The sequence below is a fragment of the Cucurbita pepo genome, chromosome LG11 (assembly GCF_002806865.2).
Source record: "Cucurbita pepo subsp. pepo cultivar mu-cu-16 chromosome LG11, ASM280686v2, whole genome shotgun sequence".
NCBI classification, from domain to species: Eukaryota; Viridiplantae; Streptophyta; class Magnoliopsida; order Cucurbitales; family Cucurbitaceae; genus Cucurbita; species Cucurbita pepo.
The window spans coordinates 8,295,966-8,314,853 of record NC_036648.1 but is presented as its reverse complement, the minus strand read 5'-3'; the positions used below and the strand labels follow the sequence as shown (position 1 = coordinate 8,314,853).

Here is an 18,888-nt window from a genome sequence, read left to right as displayed (position 1 = left end):
ATAACTCAATTTAAAGATATTAATAAAATACAGGGTAAGATTATTTTTTAATTAAAAATAAATAAATAAAGTTTAAGAATATTTTTATTAATTTAATCTATTTAAATTTGAATACCAAAATAAAATAGAATTTAAATTAGGGCCACCAAAATTATATTTTAAACCTATTTTATTCCTATCTCATTTTGAATAATGTATTATTTTATATATTTAAACTTGTTTTTATTGTTATTATTATTTTTTTAGTTCAAAATGGTTTTTCATTTTTCTTTCATAAAATTAAATGAGAAAATTATAATAATAATTTTAAAAAATATATACGTTTACTCAAAAAAATAAAATATTATTCATACATTTACCAAATCAACCTTTCAAAACAAGTATAAAAAGTCCTAATATTTATTAAATAAAACAACATGTGACCCATAAATATATATATTTATTGATAATATATATATACATACATATACATACATATATATATATATATAGCCTAATTTTTTTCATCAAAGACCAGCTGCTTCTTCTTCTTCATTGCATCATGTCGGAAGAGCAAATTTTAGAGTTTCAAGAAGCTTTTTGTCTGCTAGACAAAGATGGTGATGGTATGTATGAGTTATGAATATCGGAATCAAATTCTCTTCCATCACCGCTCGTGGTAGCTGACCGTTGCCACGATCGACCTTTTATTCTTGAATTTTTGAATTATCGATCATCGTTTGATAATCATTTTGTTGTTCGAGTTTTCATTTTTTTATAAAGTAAATGTATGATCTATTCTCATAATTTCTTTGGGTCGAACTTTTTTTTTCGTTTTATGAACTCAGCGATATGCATATGATGAAAACTCGAACCTCTAAGGCTAAAGATATACATCATAGCCCGTTGAGTTATGTTCAAGATGACTAGATATCTGATCGTAATTATGAACGTTTTTTGAAATATAGGTTGCATAACGATCAAAGAGCTTGCTACAGCGATTAGATCGTTACATCAAAACCCTACCGAGGAAGAATTGCAAATCATGATGAATGAAGTTGATGTTAACGGGAGTGGTTCCATTGAATTTGAGGAGTTCTTCAATCTGATGGCAAAGAAGATGAAGGTATTTATTAACCTTAATTTCAATTATACCCTTAAACTTTCTAAATATTTTATTTATAATTTTTAAATTATTTAAAAAAAATATTTTTTTTTGTTCAAATAAATGATAAAAAAAATTGTTATTTTAATAATAATGTTAAAATAATTACGTAATTACGTAAATAATATTGTTATTTTTAATAAAGGTAAAAAAAAAAAATAATAAATAATAATTCTAAGGGCATAAATGTAAACTTACTTCCAAGTACGGGTATTTTAATAATTTATTTATTTTTTCCACAAGGATTTTTCAAATAATCAATTATATACTTCTAATTTCCACAAATATTCAACGAGGCCAACTTGTTGGAATATGAGTTTTGACTTTTTATTTTATTTTATTTTATTTTATATTTTCGAGGATTATGTAATTTTTAATTTGTTATTTAAAGAAAGTAATTATTAATAGATAAATTGTTAAACAAGCCTGCTAATATTTTTTTAAATTATTATTAAATCTTCATTTTGTTGATAAAATAAGTCAATTACTTGTTAAAAAAAGCATGTTTATGCTTAAGAAATTGATAAAATAAATTAGTTTATTCAATAATTTAAAAGAAATATATTTCAATAATTTATAAAATAATTAAATATCTGTGACGTTTCGAGATAGTTTGAGATAGTTTTTTTTTTTTTTTTTTTTNTAAAATAATAGCGATAATTTTCCTTCCGAAAGAGACACAATGTGGTAACGTTCATCGAAGAAAGACTAATAAAGGGTATTTAAGGATTTATTGAAAGTTCGAGAATTAAATTTAAATATTTGAATATTTAGGAAAGTGAAGCCGAAGAAGAATTGAGAGAAGCTTTCAAAGTATTTGATATGGATCAAGATGGGTTCATATCGCCTAACGAGGTTTGACTTCTAATTACCCTAAAGAAAAAGAAAAGAAAAGGTTGGAAGCGTTTTTTGGTTGGTTTTTTAAAATTGATATTGTCTGATAGGTCGGTTGGTTTGAGCGTTTATGAATTCACCAGCCAACCGATTCCAGTTGATACGTGAACTTAAATCGACCAACTGAAGTCAATTCGATCGATCAGCTCGATTTTCAAGTTTTGTTACTTATTTCTACTTAAAAATTTATGAATCTCTCTCGATCATTTTCAATCCCTAAACCCTAACTCGAAAAACCCGAGAAAAAAGGGTTAAAATAGTTTAATTTTGTGTGTTTGGCAGCTGAAGAATGTGATGATCCACATGGTGGAGAAATTAACTGATGAAGAAGTGGAGCAAATGGTGAAAGAAGCTGATTTGGATGGAGATGGTCTTATTGACTATGAAGAATTTGCTAAAATGATGCTTCTTATTTGATCCCGAAGTTAAAAAAAATTGAATAAATGACTCGATTCATTATTTAATAAACGTTACTGATGAAAAAATTTACAACCCGAGTAATTGAGTTGGGTCTATGTAACAGTCCAAACTCACTGCTAGCAGATATGTCCGCTTTGATCTGTTACATATTGTTGTTAGTCTCCAATCGATGTAGGATTTCATAATCCACCCTCTTTGGGGGCCAGCATACTCGCTGACACAACGCTTAGTGTCCGTCTCTGATACCATTTGTAGCAGAACAAATCACCCTCCTTGTGGGCCAATGTCCTTGTTGGCACACCGCTCCGTGTCAAGCTCTTATACCATATGTAATACTCCAAACTCACCGCTAGCAGATATTGTCCGCTTTGACCCATTACATATTGTCATTAGTCTCACAGTTTTAAAACGCGTCTACTAGGGAGAGGTTTCTACACCCTTATAAAGAATGCTTTGTTCCTCTCTCCAATCGATGTGGGATCTCGTAATCCATCCTCGGGTTTCAAAATTAGGCTCTCTTTCTTCGAAATTCAATGAGCATTGCTTCCCTGGGAAATATATTAAGATATCTAAAAGAGAAAGCAGCTTTCTGGAACTGTCCTAGAACGTGAGGAAATAGCTACCGATGTCACCCCGACGTCGGTCGAACGAAAATCGGGTGGGAGCTCTCATAATCCACCCTCCTTAAGGGCCAGCATCCTCGCTAACACAATACATAGTGTTTATCTCTAATACCATTTGTAGCAGCACAAATCACCCTCATTGGGGCCAGCGTCCTTGTTGGCACACCGCCCCATGTCAAGCTCTAATATCATTTATAATACTCCAAACTCACCGCTAGCAAATATTGTCCGCTTTGACCCGTTACATATTGTCATTAGTCTCACAGTTTTAAAACACGTCTACTAGGAAGAGGTTTCCACACCCTTATAAGTAATGTTTCGTTCCCCTCTCCAATTAACGTGGGATCTCACCGTTTGAAACATGTTACATCCCTAACTATAGCTCCATTAAAGATATCTACTTAACCTGCACTAACCTACTTCAAACGAGACAGAAAATCCTCATTTAAACAAGGGACGAGAGAGATACTGGAAGAAATTTCTCTCCAATTAGCTAAACAAGTCTAGAGTAAGGGATTATATCTCCGTCCCCGCTCCGCCCCTATCTCCTATTTCAATCTTCATTCTTACGAAACACCCCTTTTCAGTCTAAACAAGGTACTTCGAGTTTCAAATTTTCGCTCTAAACGAAAACACATAAAAACTCACACAAACACAACATAATCCTAGAACATAGAACATCAAGTACAACGTTGTTCATCAAACCAACCTTCCACCAAGAATCACTGTCGGATTGAACCTCAAAACAGCTTCATCCTTACAAAGCTCAGCCATCTCCCTCTCCGGTAGCATCACCATCACATTCCTCGCAACCCCTTCTTCATTAGAAGCCATTACAACAATCAATCCATCCCCTTCACAATTCCCAACATTATACGACACATGAACAGCCTTTGAATCCCTCACAAACTTCGTTGCATAACTCAATTTCACCCCCATATGTTCCATACTTACACAAGTCAATTCCGGCCCGTACATCTTGAACGGCGCCGCATATTTCCCGCCCTTTTCTTTCCTCGACTCGAGCCATTCCATCGCGGTCCGAATCTCGTCCTCCTCATCGACCTTCTCCAAATGGCTGTGTATCAATCCCATAATCTCTCCCAAATCCCATTGCTCCATGTCCTTTGAGCTTACAGAGAGCTCTGAAAAAAGCAGAGCATTCCCAAAGTAGAACCTTTGTGAGGATTGAAATGAAGTTCTTAAGTCAGTGCAGATTGATAATGAATGATTCAGCTCATTTTGGGACAGACCCTTAATTTGTAGGACTTGTTTCCAGAAGAGAGCAGCCAGGAGATCAAAAGGGGTGGCGTTAGGACAATGGTGCTCTGTTTTTGATAGCCATTGGTTGATTGTTGAGTTGGAGAATTTGAAGGTAGCAGAGGCCATTTTGGTAGTAGAAGCTGGTTGATTTTGTGTCCATGTCTTGGACTTGTTGGCATAGAAGCTGGTTGATTTCGTGGCCGTGTTCGGGATTTGTTCACCGTCTCCAATCGATGGACGGGTGAAAATCGGTGGCGACACGGGTTCGCCCCGGTGAGCATCAGCCCATGCTTTCAGGAGGAAAGTTGCAGAGGTTGGGTCTGCAGTTAGGTGAGTGAAGCTCACTCCAATGGCCACACCCCCTCCTTCAAACTCATTGATCTGGACAATCATAAACACTATCAGTCCCGACCCGTGTTAACCCGTGTTAAGGCTTATACTCATAATCTCGTAAACATTTCAAATCCTAATTTTCAATAGATATAAAAACCGATCACGTCATACCTATTCCAAATCCTAATTTTCATTAAAAACTGAATCTTTTAGAGTCGAATGTTCAAATTTTCATATTTTCATATAAAATTCATCGTCGTACTTGAACTCGTCTTTATTTTTATTATTATTCTTTTGTTTATATTAATAAATTATTTCTATTTTTTTATTTTTTAATAATACTCTTAAATTTAAAAAATATATATATATTATTACTCTTAATTTTAGATTAAAAAAATTAATTAATATTTTATTTAAAATATTCTCGAACTTTTTTTAAAAGATTTATTATTATATTATTTTATTTTAGTTTTTCTAAATTAAGTATATAAACAATTTTTTTTTTTTTTAATTATTACCTAATTTTTTTAAAAAAATCAAAATTAATTGAAAACTAAAAAATAATTAATATAAATACATATACATACATACATATATATATATATATATATATATATATATATAAATTACCTGTATTCGGAAAGGCGACCAGATATATGGATTCTCCGGCATTTCTTCGAAAGGCGCTAGATATCTTTCCTCGGCCGAATCGGCAGATCTGAGCCATTCATCAAGAGTGGTCCCCACCTTTGTCATCGTAACCCTAACTCCGGCGTCGTTCGCCTTCACTGCCCAGTTGCCATTCTCCGATCGGGTCAACCGACCCGTCACTGTCGGGTACAGCGACAAAACCCTCGAAAGCGACTCTCTCATCGGGTCCAAAATGAACGACCCGAATGGATTTTCGTTGTAGTACATCACTACGGCGGCGCTGTGTAACTCCATTGCGTGGTCAGCCGCTGTCAGCGAGTAGACCCGACCCGACATGCTCGGGTCGCTCGACACCGCCGTTAGCTTGGTGATCGGCGTCACACGGCTCTGGATTTGAGACATTGGCGCAGTAGACAAACTGAGAGAGAGAGAGAGAGAGAGAGAGAGAGAGAAAGAGAGAGAGAGAGAGAGAGAGATTTTTAGTGGCGGAGAGAGTGGTGGAGAGGGAGCGTATTTATGCCGGAGGAGAGAGGGAGTTGGCCGTTAAGAGAGCGGAAGGAGATGGTTGGGGGCCTTAATGGTGAGGACTACTTTTACTCTTTCATGGACTTTTTTACGGCAAGCATACTGTAACCAATAGAAACTCGACACGTGTCATCATAAACCTCTTCTCATGATAGCTATTTGACAAAATTCCAAAAATGCCCCTCGTTTTTTTTTTCTCTTTTAATAAAAAAAATATTTTTACATCGAATTAAATAGATTTTATTTATTTAAATAGTCAAATTAATCTAAGTATTATTCAACTCAAGGTGCTTTTGAGTTCGTTATGGATGAATTTAGTCTTTACATTTAAAAAAATTCGGTTAGTAAAGAATTATTTATAATTTAATCGAGCACTTTAGATACATAAATATGCATCTTTTTTAGTAATATGTTCATATGAAACGATCATTTCTCTCTTCCTTAATACATTATTTACAATCTACCATAAGGGTATTTTCGTCCTATCTTAATCTTAAAGCGCCTTTTAGTCATACATAACCTTTTTCAAGTGGGGTATTTAAAATTACTAATTTATTCTGACCATACTACTAATATACAAGTAAAGATCAAGAAAAAATTATTGATACATTAAGCTATTAAACTGTATTTAAGTTGATAAATATTATTGTATTTATTAAGATGTACGTTGTTCGATATAGAGATATATCGAGTAGTATCTCGACATGTGTTTAGAATTTAATTTTGGAGGCGTCGTGTTCGATTATTTAATAATAGAAAAAATGAGTAAAATTGGGGATTGAGTTGAGAGAAAATGAGTGGGCACAACGACCAGCCGCGGCATTCAAAACTGGCTGTGCCCATTAATTCATAAGGACAGTCTTAAATGTCACATTTGCCCATCTATCTTCTTCTACAACACAATATTTTTAAATAATTTGGACACCAAAAGATTGATAAGATATGTCTGAAGAATTTATTGATAAGGTATGAATGATACATTCAAAATTTGTTAATATTTTAATAAGACTGTTCAAAAAATTTGATGAATCAAGTCAACACAATACCGTTTGAGTTGGTTTAAATAGATGAAAACTATGTGAATTTTGGTGGTTCACCGGTTCCCTAAAACTAGATTGGTTTGAACCAAATACGAATTTATTATTTAATTTTTTTAAAAATACATTATTTTTTGCTTGAGATACAATTATATATCTATATATATATATATAAATAATTTTATAATTATTTATTCTTAAACGGCTCAAAATTAATTTTTAAGATACAATTATACACCTATTCCTATATATATATATATACATACATATACGTATATAATTTTTATTTAATTTTATAATTTTTTATTCTCGAAAGACTCAAAATTAATTTTTAAGATATAATATATATATATACACGTATGTGTATCTATATGTATGTATACATATGTGTATATATACATATGTATATGTATATTTATTCTCGAAAGACTCAACTAATTTTTAAGATACATTTATATATATATATATATATATATATATATATATATAATTTTTATTTAATTTTATAATTATTTATTCTCGAAAGACTCAATTAAAATTGATTTTTAACTATTTAAAAATAAATAAATAGATATTTTACGAACCTAACATTTTACTTTTTATTAAAAATAAAATTTTGAATGATCCGTGTTGAATTGAGTTTTTTATTTGATAAGAGTAAAAAAAACATTATTATATCTATATTCGGAAGAAGTGAGATATCTCGACTTACTTTTTAATATTATTGAATTAAAATTTTTAAAAAGTACCACTAAACGACAGTAATAGACATTTTGAGTATTATGAAAGCTCAAAAACTATATCCAGCAATTTTTTAAGGTTTTTTTTTTTTTTATTTAAAAAATAGTGAAATTTAAACATATTTTTGTTTAGTGTTCATAGAAATTCATAACTTAGGACTGTTTACAATATCAAATCTATAAAGAGTAAAGATGAAGAGATATTGCAGCAAACCTGAAATTCCCACATAAAGATGATCTTAAAGGGCCATTCATTAGTTTGGTTGGATCAACCTATTGAGAATAAACAAGAAATCTTTTCAGCACATACTAAACCAACGCCCCATGTATTCTTATAAAATGGCTGACTCAATCTCAACCATGATCATCAAGCAGAGCTAAAAGTTAGAGAGTTTATCACCATTGATCCTCCTTGTAAACTACCTAACAATGTGCATAGGTGTGATACATGGAATGAACTACGCGCCACTGATCGAACAAGTATACAAACTCGTCAAAATTCTAGAATATGACATCAAAACCCATTAAATAGTTCTTATCTTTACTGCAAATTGATCTTTGATATCAATTACTCATAATCATAATCATATGAGAGAGAGGGAGAGGGAGAGAGAGAGAGAGAGAGAGAGACCATGATTCCTCTCTTTTTGCATTCAGTGATCCTCGATCTTCTTCAGACCCTTCATGTCAGTTGTTTCAACCCTGCATAACAGATCAACAACTTCAACACTTCACCAAGCATAAGGAAATAATGAAATGGAGTTGAATGTTGTTTCCTCTATTCCAATCCCATCATGGATCACAATCCCAAAATGTGCGATATAAATTTAGATTACAGTATATGAGATGGTCTATATAATTCATGGAGGACTATAGTTTGTACTTGATGCTATCCCCTAAAGCAAAAGACATGCATTGCTCATCGTGGAACAACATACGAAGAAAAGAACTCGAGAGGACTATTTGTTATCTTACTACTATGGTTGCCAATAAGAAATGCATATACTAATTGTAAGATCCCACATCAGTTGGAGAGGAGAACGAAGCATTCTTTATAAGAGCGTGGAAATCTCTCCTTAGCAGACACGTTTTAAAAGTTTTGAGGAAAGCCCAAAGAAAACAATATCTACTAGTGGTGGGCTTGGACCGTTACACTAATTAAATAATCTATAAAGAAGGAGGAGGTTTAAATTCTTTGTCAGCCAACATCAAGTAGCAAAACTCTAGAATGGAATTTCCAGAGATGAACTATCTAAGCATTGCTTCACTTATTACTTTCCTCGAAAATGCGTCCCCTTTAAATGTACGTTCATATGCTATTACTCTATTGGTCAAAGTAATCTAAACATAAAGTCATCTCATCTAAGCTTGCTGATTGTGCAATGTAGTAATTCAGTTAGACATAGCAAGATGAAGATAAAATTAACTCAAATGAAATATAATGGTAATTGTTAAAACAACTTACGTTGTTCCATACAAGGCAATCTTTTGAACTTTTGTAACGTCAGCTCCAGATTGGTTATCCTCTATAAAAATTGTCAAGCTGATAAAAAATTGAATAGTTCAGAACAATCAACAGGGACTTTCAATATACGATCTAAATGAAGAAAACTAACTCTGATGACAGCAATGACTTACCTACGAACATTTTGAAATTTCACGTACTTTACAACTTCTGGCTTTCCCTACAAAGCATAACAATAAACAATGATCTCCCAGTTTCTGTGTATAGTCTCACCTAAAGAGTTTTCCATTTTGTGATGAGATACAGATACAAGTATGGGAAAATCTACCGTAAGATTATCTGGGGAGAGCACAATCGTGTCACTGGGAGGGTAGTCATTGACATTGCTGCAACGTTCATGAAACAAACAATCATCAGATTATAATATTTAGAAAACACTTGCACCAAATATTAACTAAAGAAAACAGTTCGTTTACCCAAATCCCATATTCTCCTTGTTTGAGAAAAGCTTTACAGTCCTAGGGCCTGGAGAATAACCTCAATATTAAAACCCTGTGATTTGACAGTTAAGCAGAACAAAATACAGAAAGGTGAAAGACAATATGTACGTTCTTGACGAAGTGATACAGTACTTTTTTCATTTAAAATGAGATGTTGCATATATTCTTTGAATAGAAGAAATACATAGCGGTGCGAGAGTAAATAAAGGGCAGGGAGGATTAGGATTAGATATCCTTCCACAGCCAAGAATTACTAGAAAAAAGAAAAAAGAAAAAAAAAAAAGAACTTCTCGATTGAATGCGATTAAGTAAAGAGACAATTACAAAAGTTTTTGATATAAAGCACATTTATGCACTCCGAAACTCAATGTTGTGTTTCTATCCAACCCTGAAAATTTTTCCATTCCTCTGCCCGTAGTCCATTACTCCCTCACCACAGCAAGAAACTGCAGTACAACAAGGGATTTACAAGACTAGAGGACTGTTATTTTGAGTGGATAACCCAAAATAACAATAATCAAATAGTAAAAATTTAAAATGGAACTATCATACCCTCAGTGACCACGTTGGATTGTAAGCCACGTTACAAAATTGTTATGCCAATAGATGAGATGAACTACGATATACATGCAAGCAGTACTGAAATACTCAGGAGAGAAGAAACCATGAACTAGAATTAAAAAATGGTGTAATAGATAGAGTACTCACCTTCCTCTTCAGGTCCCTTAATGACCAAGGAATGCAATTTAATGACTTGGTTAAAAGGTATATATATCAAAAGCTGCTCATCTGCATCACTCTCCAAAAGCAAGCTATCATTATCCCTACAAGTCTAATTTAGGAAAAAAAAAGTTGCTTCAAACCCTCGGTATAATATTTCCCTGTTAGGAATAAATTAAGGGGAAAAAGAGAAACCTATTTTATCATTAAAAAAAATTATTTTAGGTTATAGTATCATTTTTGTCCTTCCACTTTGGAACTTGTTCTATTTTAGTCCTTCTTTCAAAATATTCAAATTTAGTCCAAAGTTGAAGAACCAAAATGATATTTTGACGTTTATATTTATAATACATCAAATGAATGTATAAGAAAAGTGGCCCAAACAAATAGCAATCTAAAAACAAAACCTGAAACAAAATTACAATAGGTTGGTCCAATAGATAAAAATAAAAACATAAGATATAATTTCATAACACTTTAGATGAGAACACTGGAATATAGAGATATTAAGATGTTCCATATTTCAAGACTCTTTCAAGACTACCCTTAGAATACTTTATTTCTTTTCGAGCCATGGATTCAATAAATTTGTGAAGACATTTTTTGCCATTGATTCAGACCCTAATCATGGAAATTTGGGTTAACAAGCACCTTCTCCACCTCATCCCTACAATCTTTGGGAGTAGTCAAACTAACTCCAAACATGTGCAAAAATCGTTCTAATTTTCACAACAAAGCGACATCTCTATAGCAAATGATCAGCATCTTTTATTGCTTTCATATACAACACACACGACTGATGGCCCAAAACCATAGATGAAGGCTTTTAGACGAAGTCTATGGTGTAAGTATAATCTACCCAAGGAAATCAGGTAGGTGAAAAACTTTATCTTCTTTGAGATTTTAGCCTCCAAAATCAGAGTGAAGAACCCAACTACGCGTACTACTAAAACAGAGAAAGATTCGACAAATTTCGTAACTCAATATCACAAAGATGGCTTATAAGATGAAAAACAGAAATCAATGAATTGAACAACATCTATTTTCAAAGGGAATTATTCGCCAACTTGACCCAAAGAGCTAAATTTATATTCATCAACTTCCATCTACCTAGCCAACCTTGCTGACCTCCATATTCACAACTTCCCATCTCTTGCAATTAGAAAGGAATAATAGATGCAAATTATATTGTGGAAGAACGCGAGTCTAACTCAGCATCATCTTTAACTTCATAAAAATGAATTATTTAAGAAATTCAAAAACAACAATGAAGTACGAGCAACTGACTAACAGCTCGAGTCAAAATAATAATAAACAGCACCTGGTTAAGAGCATTTGTAAAAGTGTGGCTGAAATTCTGGTTAAGGCACTCAACGCCAGACCAATTAATGAAGTCGGACAGATCAACCTGGTTAAAAACGAAGCATCAGTATGAGGAAAAAGAAAAAAAAAACCAAGCTTAAAGCAATACAATCCTGAAACTCCCAGCCAGATTCAAGTTTAAACATCATCCATAATCATTTCTCGAAAACTAAGCATGAATTTAATAACCAAACGCCGCAAGAACTTGAATCACTCACCTGATTCCGATGAATAGCGGTTGCAGATGCGGCAGCCATAGCTAATCGAACGAGAGGAGAAGCAAAAAAAAAGAAGGAAAATGGGAATGAATTCTGTGTAAATTCCAATGCGCTCAAAAGTGGTCGCGTGAGGAGGCGGAAAGGTCCGGTAGGAATCGCCTTTTGACCCGAATCTTGGTCGGGTCATACCCAATAACCCGACTCCATATTCTACAAGCTTGTGGGCCCATCAAGAATCTAATCCCCCTCTAAACCCTAGATGCATCGTTAAATCATAATTAATATATATATATATATTTGGTTAATTTACAAATTTAGTCATTAAGTTATATCATTCACAAATAAAATATATATATATATATATATTCTTGAAGTGATTCATGAAAAGGGATTGATGGTTTTTCTAAGGGTAAAATTGTCTTTTTACTCTTGGGTTATAAAAACGTCAAATCTCTGAAAAATTACTCGATCTTGTCTCACCTTTTATCTTCTTTTCGATAGTTTTACAGAGCATTACGAGCTCAATCCATACCCTTTTAAAGCTTGAATCAAACTCGTGAAACGATCCACAAGGGAATGATTGAGCATCATGGTATGCATTTCATCAGCATCATAACGTCGAAGTTTGAGTGTGTATTTCATTAGTGTCTGAACATCAAACGCCACGTAAAAATTTGAGTTTCGAGGTTATAGACCTAAGTGAAATCTCGTCAATTCGTCCTAACTTAAGTCTCAAGGTTATAAACCTAAGTGAAATCTCGTTGATTCGTCCTCACCTAAGTCTCGAGGTTATAGGCCTAAGTGAAATCTCATCGATTCATCCTAACCTAAATCTCGAGGTTATAGACCTAAGTGAAATCTCGTCAATTCGTCCTAACCCAAGTCTCAAGGTTATAGACATAAGTGAAATCTCGTCGATTCGTCCTAACCTAAATCTCGAGGTTATAGACCTAAGTGAAATCTCGTTAATTCATCCTAACCTAAGTCTCGAGGTTATAGACCTAAGTGAAATCTCACCGATTCGTCCTAACCCAAATCTCGAGGTTCTAGGCCTAAATGAAATCTCGTCAATTCATCATAACCTAAATCTCGAGGTTATAGACGTAAGTGAAATCTCGTCAATTCATCATAACCTAAATCTCGAGGTTATAGAATAAAAAATAAATGTCCATTTCACAAATCAAACCAAAAGCTAAAAAAATTTCCTTCTTTTTTATATAATAAAAAATAATAAATAAAATTGGAAATTATTTGGCCATCGGAGTTTGGATAGGGAAAGTGGAGAGAAAGAACGAAGAAGAAAGAACACAGAAAAGCTCAAATCCCTAATCCCTTTCTCATCCATGGCTTCCCTCTCCTTTATCTCTCCTCCTTCTCTCTCCTCCTCCCGCCATGTTTCCTCCATAGCCAACCTTCTCCTCCGCTCCCCAAAATCCATAAATCTCTCCGCCCATTGCCGACCTCTCTCCGTCCAAGCCCGCTCCGTCTCCACTCTCACTCAAGACGACCTTAAAAAGCTCGCCGCCGACAAAGCCGTCGAGTATGTCAAGAGCGGCATGGTCCTCGGCCTCGGCACTGGTTCCACCGCCGCCTTCGTCGTCGCCAAGATTGGCGAACTTCTCAAGAGTAATCAATTGAGAGACATTGTTGGAATCCCTACCTCGAAGCGGACGGAGGAGCAAGCTAGGTCATTAGGAATTCCTCTCTCTGTCTTGGACGACCATCCGCATCTCGATTTGGCCATCGATGGCGCTGATGAAGTCGATCCAGATCTGAATCTCGTCAAAGGCCGCGGCGGCGCTCTCTTGCGTGAGAAAATGGTGGAAGCCGCTTCCGATAAGTTCGTCGTCGTCGTCGATGAAACTAAATTGGTTGACGGCCTCGGTGGAAGCGGCCTCGCGATGCCGGTTGAAGTCGTTCAGTTCTGCTGGAAACACAATTTGGTAAGGCTTCAAGATCTGTTCAAGGACGAAGGTTGCGAGGCTAAGCTCCGATTGGAAGCCGACGGGAAGCCGTACGTCACCGATAACTCGAATTACATAGTTGATTTGTATTTCAAGACTCCGATTAAGGACGGATTGGCCGCCGGTAAAGAGATCTCGGCGTTTGAAGGAGTAGTGGAGCACGGATTGTTCTTGGACATGGCGACCGCCGTAATCATCGCCGGAAAAGATGGAATCGACATCAAAACCAAATGATTTCCGTTTCCATTTACTTCCATTGGTGAGTTCTTCTGAAAACTGTTACAATTCCTTCGCCTCCTCCTAAACCCTAAATTAGAGGTTCGAATTGCAACTTTTTTTGTTCTTCCTGTTCATGATTTATTGGTAACAATCAGCTTGATTTCAAATTTTTGCTGATGATATGCTCAATTTGGGATGGAATAAATGTAATTTTTGTATCCATTTGTACTTCAGAATTGAAAAAAATTAGTGTATTTAAAGGGATTTCATATGTTTAAGCTCAAATTTCTACATCTTAAACCATAAAAATCAACATTTAATTAAATGATGAAATTGTTAGAGTAGGGATTGAATTGCCAAAATTAAATTATTATATATTAAAATGATTGTTACAAAATTGAAAAATATAATAAGTCAATTGTTATTCAAAATTAAATTATTATATTTTTATTTGAATATCTTCAAAAGAACAAGTTCTTGTACGTTCGAGTTTGACCTAAAATCTTTAACGAATGTTTTTTTATTTTTCGACTCACTTGTTGAACAGGGATGAAAGTCGGCATTATTATTATTATTATTATTATTATTATTATTTCAAATTATAAATATGTTAAATTTGACTATATTTTAATTTCTATATTTTTAATAATTTTTTTTTTTTTTAATTTAGTTCACGTCTAAATAAATTTTACATTTAGTCGAAATTTTTCAAAATTCACTACTTCCACTAATCGAGGCCGAGCATAGGAATTTGGGTCTCTTCTCTTACCCAAATCCATTTGAGTTGTAGGACGTTTTCTGAAGTTCGAGACTGTTGGATGATGGAAGTTCCACATTGACTAATTTAGGGAATGATCATGGGCTTATAAGTGAGGAATACTAACTCCATTCGTATGAGGCCTTTTGGGGAAGCGCAAAGCAAACCCATGAGAGCTTATGCTTAAAGTGGATAATATCATACCATTGTGGAGAGTAGTGTTCATCTATCAGAGACTTATCTACTTTCTAATCCGATTGCCCCTAAATTTATCCAAAGCCCATTTGGATCTTGGACATTGCTCAAGCTCAAGTGTTATCTGCTTTCTAGTCTGATTGTTCTTGAACTTACCAATCTCGATTTCCCAATCCCATTTGGGTCCTAGGGCGTTGCTCAAGCTCGAGTCTTATTTGCTTTATAGTCTAATTACGGATGAACCTTTCCAACCTCAGTTCTTATATTTAAAAATATAAAAATAATTCAAGAAGTGGCAAATGGCTTAATCATAGAAAGAAAAAATCTGCAGGCCATAGACAAAAAAGGAACAACACAAATCAAAAGAACAAAAAAAAGAAAAAAAAACATTGCTTGAAGTCAACAGTTTCAACAAATCATGTATAAAAGAACTTTGTTGCTGGCCAAACATAACACAAAAAGTCCCACACCCATTTGAATTTGACGATCAAAATTTGAACTTTTTGAAATTATTTCAAAAACCCATTTGAATTTGATGATCAAAATTTGAACTTTTTGAAACCATTTCAAAAACCCATTTCTTTTTTGAAGTTTTCTTCTCAGCCAAGATGGGGAAGGCTGCAAAATGGATATTGAATCTTCTTCTTGGGAAGAAGGAAGAACATCAGAAGAATCAGAAGAATCAGAAGAAGAAGAAGATGGGTTCTTCTTCTTTTTCTGATCACTCTGCAAATTTGAAGCTAAAATGGAGTTTTAGAAAGACAAATCTTCTGTTAACTCATAAGCTTTCTAAATCTGTTGGCTCCATTCATACCATTGAAGCTCTCAAGCATGTAGCCATGGCAGATCAGAAGAAGCCACCATCGAGTGCTCGAAACGCTGCTGCTACGACGATCCAATCCGTGTATCGGTCTCATTTGGTAATTAGTTTTTCGTTTTATGTCTTTGGTTTCTCAATATAGTTGAAGATTGTTAGGAAGGAGTCTCATATTGGATAATTTAGAGAATGATCGTTGAGTTTATAAGTAAGAAATACATCTGCATTGGTTTGAGATTTTTTTGGGGAAACCCAAACCAAAGCTAGAGCTTATGCTCAAAGTGGACAATATCATACTATTGTGAAGATCCGTGATTCCTAACATGGTATCACAGCTAGACACCGGGTAGTGTACCAGCAAAGAAGCTGAACCCCGAAGAGGGTGGACACCAAGTAGTGTGCCAGTGAGGACGCTGGGCTCTGAAGGGGCGGATTGTGAGATCCCACATCAAGGGAACAAAATATTTTTGGAAAGGGGTGGACACCGGCGGTGTGACAGTGAGGACGTTTGGCCCTGAAGGAGAGTGGATTGTGAGATTTACCCGCGACGACACTGGGCCCTGAAAGGGGTGGATTGTGAGAGATCTCACGTCCGGGGAACAAAACAATTTTGGAAGGAAAAGCCCAAAGTAAACAATATCGGCTCCGAAATATATTCTTTACTGTTTACTGTTGTGATTTGCTTATGTTTTTTCTAGGCAAGGAAGGCATTGCATGCTTTAAGAGCACTGGTTAAGATACAAGCACTTGTGAGAGGCTATCTTGTGAGGAAACAAACAGCTGCTACCTTAAAGAGCCTGCAAGCTTTGATGGCAATCCAAGTTCGAGCTCGGGTGAGTCGGATCCAGCTGCTTGAGGACGAGGAAGAGCTTCTCGAAAGGAGGCGACGTAAGCGTATCGTTGACACCAATCTCGAAGAAGTATACAAAGTAAATTCCATGATTCATCTCGTCGCAGTTTCTAGTTACCTGTTTGATTACTCACTCACTTTGTTTACTGGTTTTTCTTGGCTTTTCTTAGAGACTAAACATGAATCTCAATGAAACTCGGAGATCATATACGAGCAAGAGTGACCATATAAATCGTTCTCAAATCGAACAGATAGTGAATGAATCAAATGCTTGTTCTTGTAGACGAAACCTTTCGATCCCGAGGCAGTATCAGCACAAAGATCACTCCGGCACCAGGGAACCGAACATGTCCAAACCAACAGCTGAAACAACCTTATTTTCCATGGATCATCCAAGGCGTTCAGATTTCGTGCCTAATGACCATCCATTCTATCCAAATTATATGGCCAAGACAAAAACATCACGGGCAAAAGTCCGATCGCAGAGCGAACCGAAACAACGTCCGAGTTCAAGTGCACATCAGCTAAAACCGAGACCATCTTAGCCATCTTAACTGTTGTAAATTTACATTCCTACAACAGAAATGTTGCATATCAGCTACTATTAATGAGTTAAAACTAAGGACGACAAATAACCGCTACTCGCTAGCTAGTCTATCGAACTAAAACGACTATAATCTATAATGAAAAGACGTTTTTCTCCTTCTCGGCATCTTCCCAAGTGTCAAATATACCTCGAGAAAATGCGACGACTCTGCACATCAAAGAGTGGTTCATGTTTCCTGCTTGAGATTGATTTCTTTGAAGCTCTTACTCAACCAGATAGCAGTTTCTCTTGGGGAGACCTTTTCGGGCCCAAATGGCTTCAGCAACACCCCGAGCTCTTCGTACTTCTCCTGCTGCAGCAATCTCGCACTAAACTCGAGCAGACCTTCCAAAGCCTCGGCCCTCTGTTGTAACGACGACGTATCAAAATGGCGTTGTCGTAAGTCTGATGAGGTATGGCTCGATGCCCCAGCCGTTGCATCCTGAGCGGAGGAATCACTTCGAGCGTCTCGGTCATCTTGAAATAAGCTGCATTGTATTCCCTGCCATGCTTTGGTGTAACCACGAGTTGAACAAACCTTGTCACAAACTTGGATTGTACATTTGTCTTCGGTTATAGAACAATCAGTGTGCTGCAGGGAGCTCGTAGATCCATGCGTGGATGGCAGTGAAGCACGGCGAACACGAAAAAATGTATCATCGTATGATGCTAAAGGGAATTCAGCAATCCGGTCAATTCGTGGAGAATTCACCGAGACATCCGGGGACTTAATGTGGTGAAGAATACCAACATTCGGTCTGCAAGCGCTTTGATCGGTGGTAGCTTTCGTATGCAATGGGAACGATGCTCGACGAACATAAGTAGATGAAACTCGGAGCTGCTATAAACAAAGATGAGGTCTCAGTTAATGAACCANACGGGAACGATGCTCGACGGACACAAGTAGAAGAAACTGGGAGCTGCTATAAACAAAGATGAGGTCTCAGTTAATGAACCAAAATTGGTATAAATAAGCTATAGATCATCCAGACTCACCAATTTCTTATTGTTTTTCAACGGTTCATCGCGTTTTTCCCGAGTGGCGTAAGCTTTCGATAGAAGCCGTGAAGTTTTAGCATTAGTTGCAGACCTGGCAGGCATCTTTCGAAACGCTTCTCCACCCTGAGTGTCACCAGTGGTCGGTTTGCGACTCGGGTAGTTCTGTTTATCATGTATATCATGCGTTGAGCTGGGAGAATCATACTCTATTACCGAAACACTTGGATTTATAGCTCGATCGTTGCTTAATGAATGGCGCTTAAAGGGCAATGGCTCGGAGAACCTCGTCTTCTTCATATAATTGGGTTCGGGCCAGAGTGCCGGTAACGTATTCCGTCTCGGAGAATTCAGTTTGAGATTTATCTGAAGAATGTAAGGCTGCAAATGAGGATGACCAAGTAGTTCCCCAGCCTGCCAAACAAAGTTATTCAAAACACTAGAGTTGGGGAACCTATATAACATGATACAACAGAACATAAGGGAATTTATTGGCTAAAACGTTGAAGAAATAAACTTGGGAGATTTGCGTTTCTTATCGGTCGTTTGTATCGTCAATTTTGGCACGAACATTATATGAACAATCCAAGCCCACCGCTAGCAGATATT

At 35.6% G+C, this 18,888-nt stretch overlaps 6 protein-coding genes and 1 long non-coding RNA gene across 15 annotated transcripts in view; 3 read left to right on the top strand and 4 right to left on the bottom strand.

Annotated features, from left to right (window-relative positions):
- The first annotated feature begins 532 nt into the window (after nt 1–532).
- On the top strand, nt 533–2,455 carry LOC111805990 (calmodulin-like protein 8). Its single transcript, XM_023691304.1, has 4 exons — nt 533–605; nt 948–1,105; nt 1,919–1,999; nt 2,321–2,455. Exons 1-4 carry the CDS (start codon nt 542–544, stop codon nt 2,453–2,455), a joined length of 438 nt encoding a protein of 145 aa, XP_023547072.1. The 5' UTR covers nt 533–541.
- A 1,046-nt stretch (nt 2,456–3,501) lies between these two features.
- Nucleotides 3,502–5,838, bottom strand: LOC111805097 (protein ECERIFERUM 26-like). The gene is made up of 3 exons (XM_023689990.1): nt 5,805–5,838; nt 5,308–5,756; nt 3,502–4,725 (listed from the first exon to the last, which is right to left on the bottom strand). The coding sequence occupies exons 2-3, from the start codon at nt 5,728–5,730 to the stop codon at nt 3,781–3,783; spliced, it is 1,368 nt and encodes a 455-aa protein (XP_023545758.1). The 5' UTR covers nt 5,731–5,756; nt 5,805–5,838; the 3' UTR covers nt 3,502–3,780.
- A 1,861-nt stretch (nt 5,839–7,699) lies between these two features.
- LOC111804935 (PITH domain-containing protein At3g04780-like) lies at nt 7,700–12,018 on the bottom strand. 3 transcript variants are annotated; one of them, XM_023689769.1, is made up of 9 exons: nt 11,896–12,018; nt 11,637–11,723; nt 10,304–10,427; nt 9,572–9,620; nt 9,424–9,481; nt 9,269–9,315; nt 9,096–9,173; nt 8,262–8,332; nt 7,700–7,903 (listed from the first exon to the last, which is right to left on the bottom strand). In XM_023689769.1, the coding sequence occupies exons 1-8, from the start codon at nt 11,932–11,934 to the stop codon at nt 8,284–8,286; spliced, it is 531 nt and encodes a 176-aa protein (XP_023545537.1). In that variant the 5' UTR covers nt 11,935–12,018; the 3' UTR covers nt 7,700–7,903; nt 8,262–8,283. The 3 variants fall into 3 exon arrangements, with proteins under 3 accessions (XP_023545537.1, XP_023545538.1, XP_023545536.1); XM_023689770.1 differs by lacking the exon at nt 7,700–7,903 and adding an exon at nt 7,938–8,098; XM_023689768.1 differs by lacking the exon at nt 7,700–7,903 and having other exon boundaries at nt 7,938–8,332.
- On the bottom strand, nt 9,701–10,297 carry LOC111804936. Its single transcript, XR_002816589.1, has 2 exons — nt 10,148–10,297; nt 9,701–10,041 (listed from the first exon to the last, which is right to left on the bottom strand). It is a non-coding gene; the product is annotated as an uncharacterized LOC111804936 (long non-coding RNA).
- A 1,133-nt stretch (nt 12,019–13,151) lies between the features above and the next one.
- Nucleotides 13,152–14,349, top strand: LOC111804947 (probable ribose-5-phosphate isomerase 3, chloroplastic). The gene has a single exon (XM_023689784.1). It carries the CDS (start codon nt 13,239–13,241, stop codon nt 14,091–14,093), a length of 855 nt encoding a protein of 284 aa, XP_023545552.1. The 5' UTR covers nt 13,152–13,238; the 3' UTR covers nt 14,094–14,349.
- Nucleotides 14,350–15,638: 1,289 nt separating this feature from the next.
- LOC111804821 (protein IQ-DOMAIN 14-like) lies at nt 15,639–17,268 on the top strand. The gene is made up of 3 exons (XM_023689619.1): nt 15,639–15,950; nt 16,546–16,776; nt 16,868–17,268. The coding sequence occupies exons 1-3, from the start codon at nt 15,639–15,641 to the stop codon at nt 17,240–17,242; spliced, it is 918 nt and encodes a 305-aa protein (XP_023545387.1). The 3' UTR covers nt 17,243–17,268.
- LOC111805048 (serine/threonine-protein kinase Nek2-like) overlaps nt 16,478–18,888 on the bottom strand; it is a 10,612-nt gene continuing 8,201 nt past the window's right edge. For 3 of the 7 annotated variants that reach the window (XM_023689909.1, XM_023689916.1, XM_023689915.1), the window contains 2 exons: nt 18,280–18,693; nt 16,478–18,124 (listed from right to left, as the gene is read on the bottom strand). In XM_023689909.1, the coding sequence (XP_023545677.1) occupies nt 17,471–18,124; nt 18,280–18,693 (1,068 nt within the window). In that variant the 3' untranslated portion in view covers nt 16,478–17,470. Of the gene's footprint in view, nt 18,125–18,161; nt 18,207–18,279; nt 18,694–18,888 lie in introns of all 7 variants that reach the window. The other 4 variants (XM_023689911.1, XM_023689914.1, XM_023689910.1 and 1 more) reach the window with 4 other exon arrangements.

What these genes read in the sequence shown, in the direction of transcription:
- LOC111805990 (XM_023691304.1), top strand. Translation starts at nt 542, where the DNA reads ATGTCGGAAGAGCAAATTTTAGAGTTTCAAGAAGCTTTTTGTCTGCTA. An exon ending in TGATGGCAAAGAAGATGAAG is followed by an intron (nt 1,106 to 1,918) that starts GTATTTATTAAC and finishes TTGAATATTTAG; the next exon opens with GAAAGTGAAGCCGAAGAAGA. An exon ending in GGTTCATATCGCCTAACGAG is followed by an intron (nt 2,000 to 2,320) that starts GTTTGACTTCTA and finishes TGTGTTTGGCAG; the next exon opens with CTGAAGAATGTGATGATCCA.
- LOC111805097 (XM_023689990.1), bottom strand. Translation starts at nt 5,730, where the DNA reads ATGTCTCAAATCCAGAGCCGTGTGACGCCGATCACCAAGCTAACGGCG. An exon ending in GGTCGCCTTTCCGAATACAG is followed by an intron (nt 4,726 to 5,307) that starts GTAATTTATATA and finishes ATGATTGTCCAG; the next exon opens with ATCAATGAGTTTGAAGGAGG.
- LOC111804935 (XM_023689769.1), bottom strand. Translation starts at nt 11,934, where the DNA reads ATGGCTGCCGCATCTGCAACCGCTATTCATCGGAATCAG. An exon ending in CCGCTATTCATCGGAATCAG is followed by an intron (nt 11,724 to 11,895) that starts GTGAGTGATTCA and finishes GTTTTTAACCAG; the next exon opens with GTTGATCTGTCCGACTTCAT. An exon ending in ATTGCCTTGTATGGAACAAC is followed by an intron (nt 8,333 to 9,095) that starts GTAAGTTGTTTT and finishes TCTGTTATGCAG; the next exon opens with GGTTGAAACAACTGACATGA.
- LOC111804947 (XM_023689784.1), top strand. Translation starts at nt 13,239, where the DNA reads ATGGCTTCCCTCTCCTTTATCTCTCCTCCTTCTCTCTCCTCCTCCCGC.
- LOC111804821 (XM_023689619.1), top strand. Translation starts at nt 15,639, where the DNA reads ATGGGGAAGGCTGCAAAATGGATATTGAATCTTCTTCTTGGGAAGAAG. An exon ending in CCGTGTATCGGTCTCATTTG is followed by an intron (nt 15,951 to 16,545) that starts GTAATTAGTTTT and finishes TGTTTTTTCTAG; the next exon opens with GCAAGGAAGGCATTGCATGC. An exon ending in ATCTCGAAGAAGTATACAAA is followed by an intron (nt 16,777 to 16,867) that starts GTAAATTCCATG and finishes GGCTTTTCTTAG; the next exon opens with AGACTAAACATGAATCTCAA.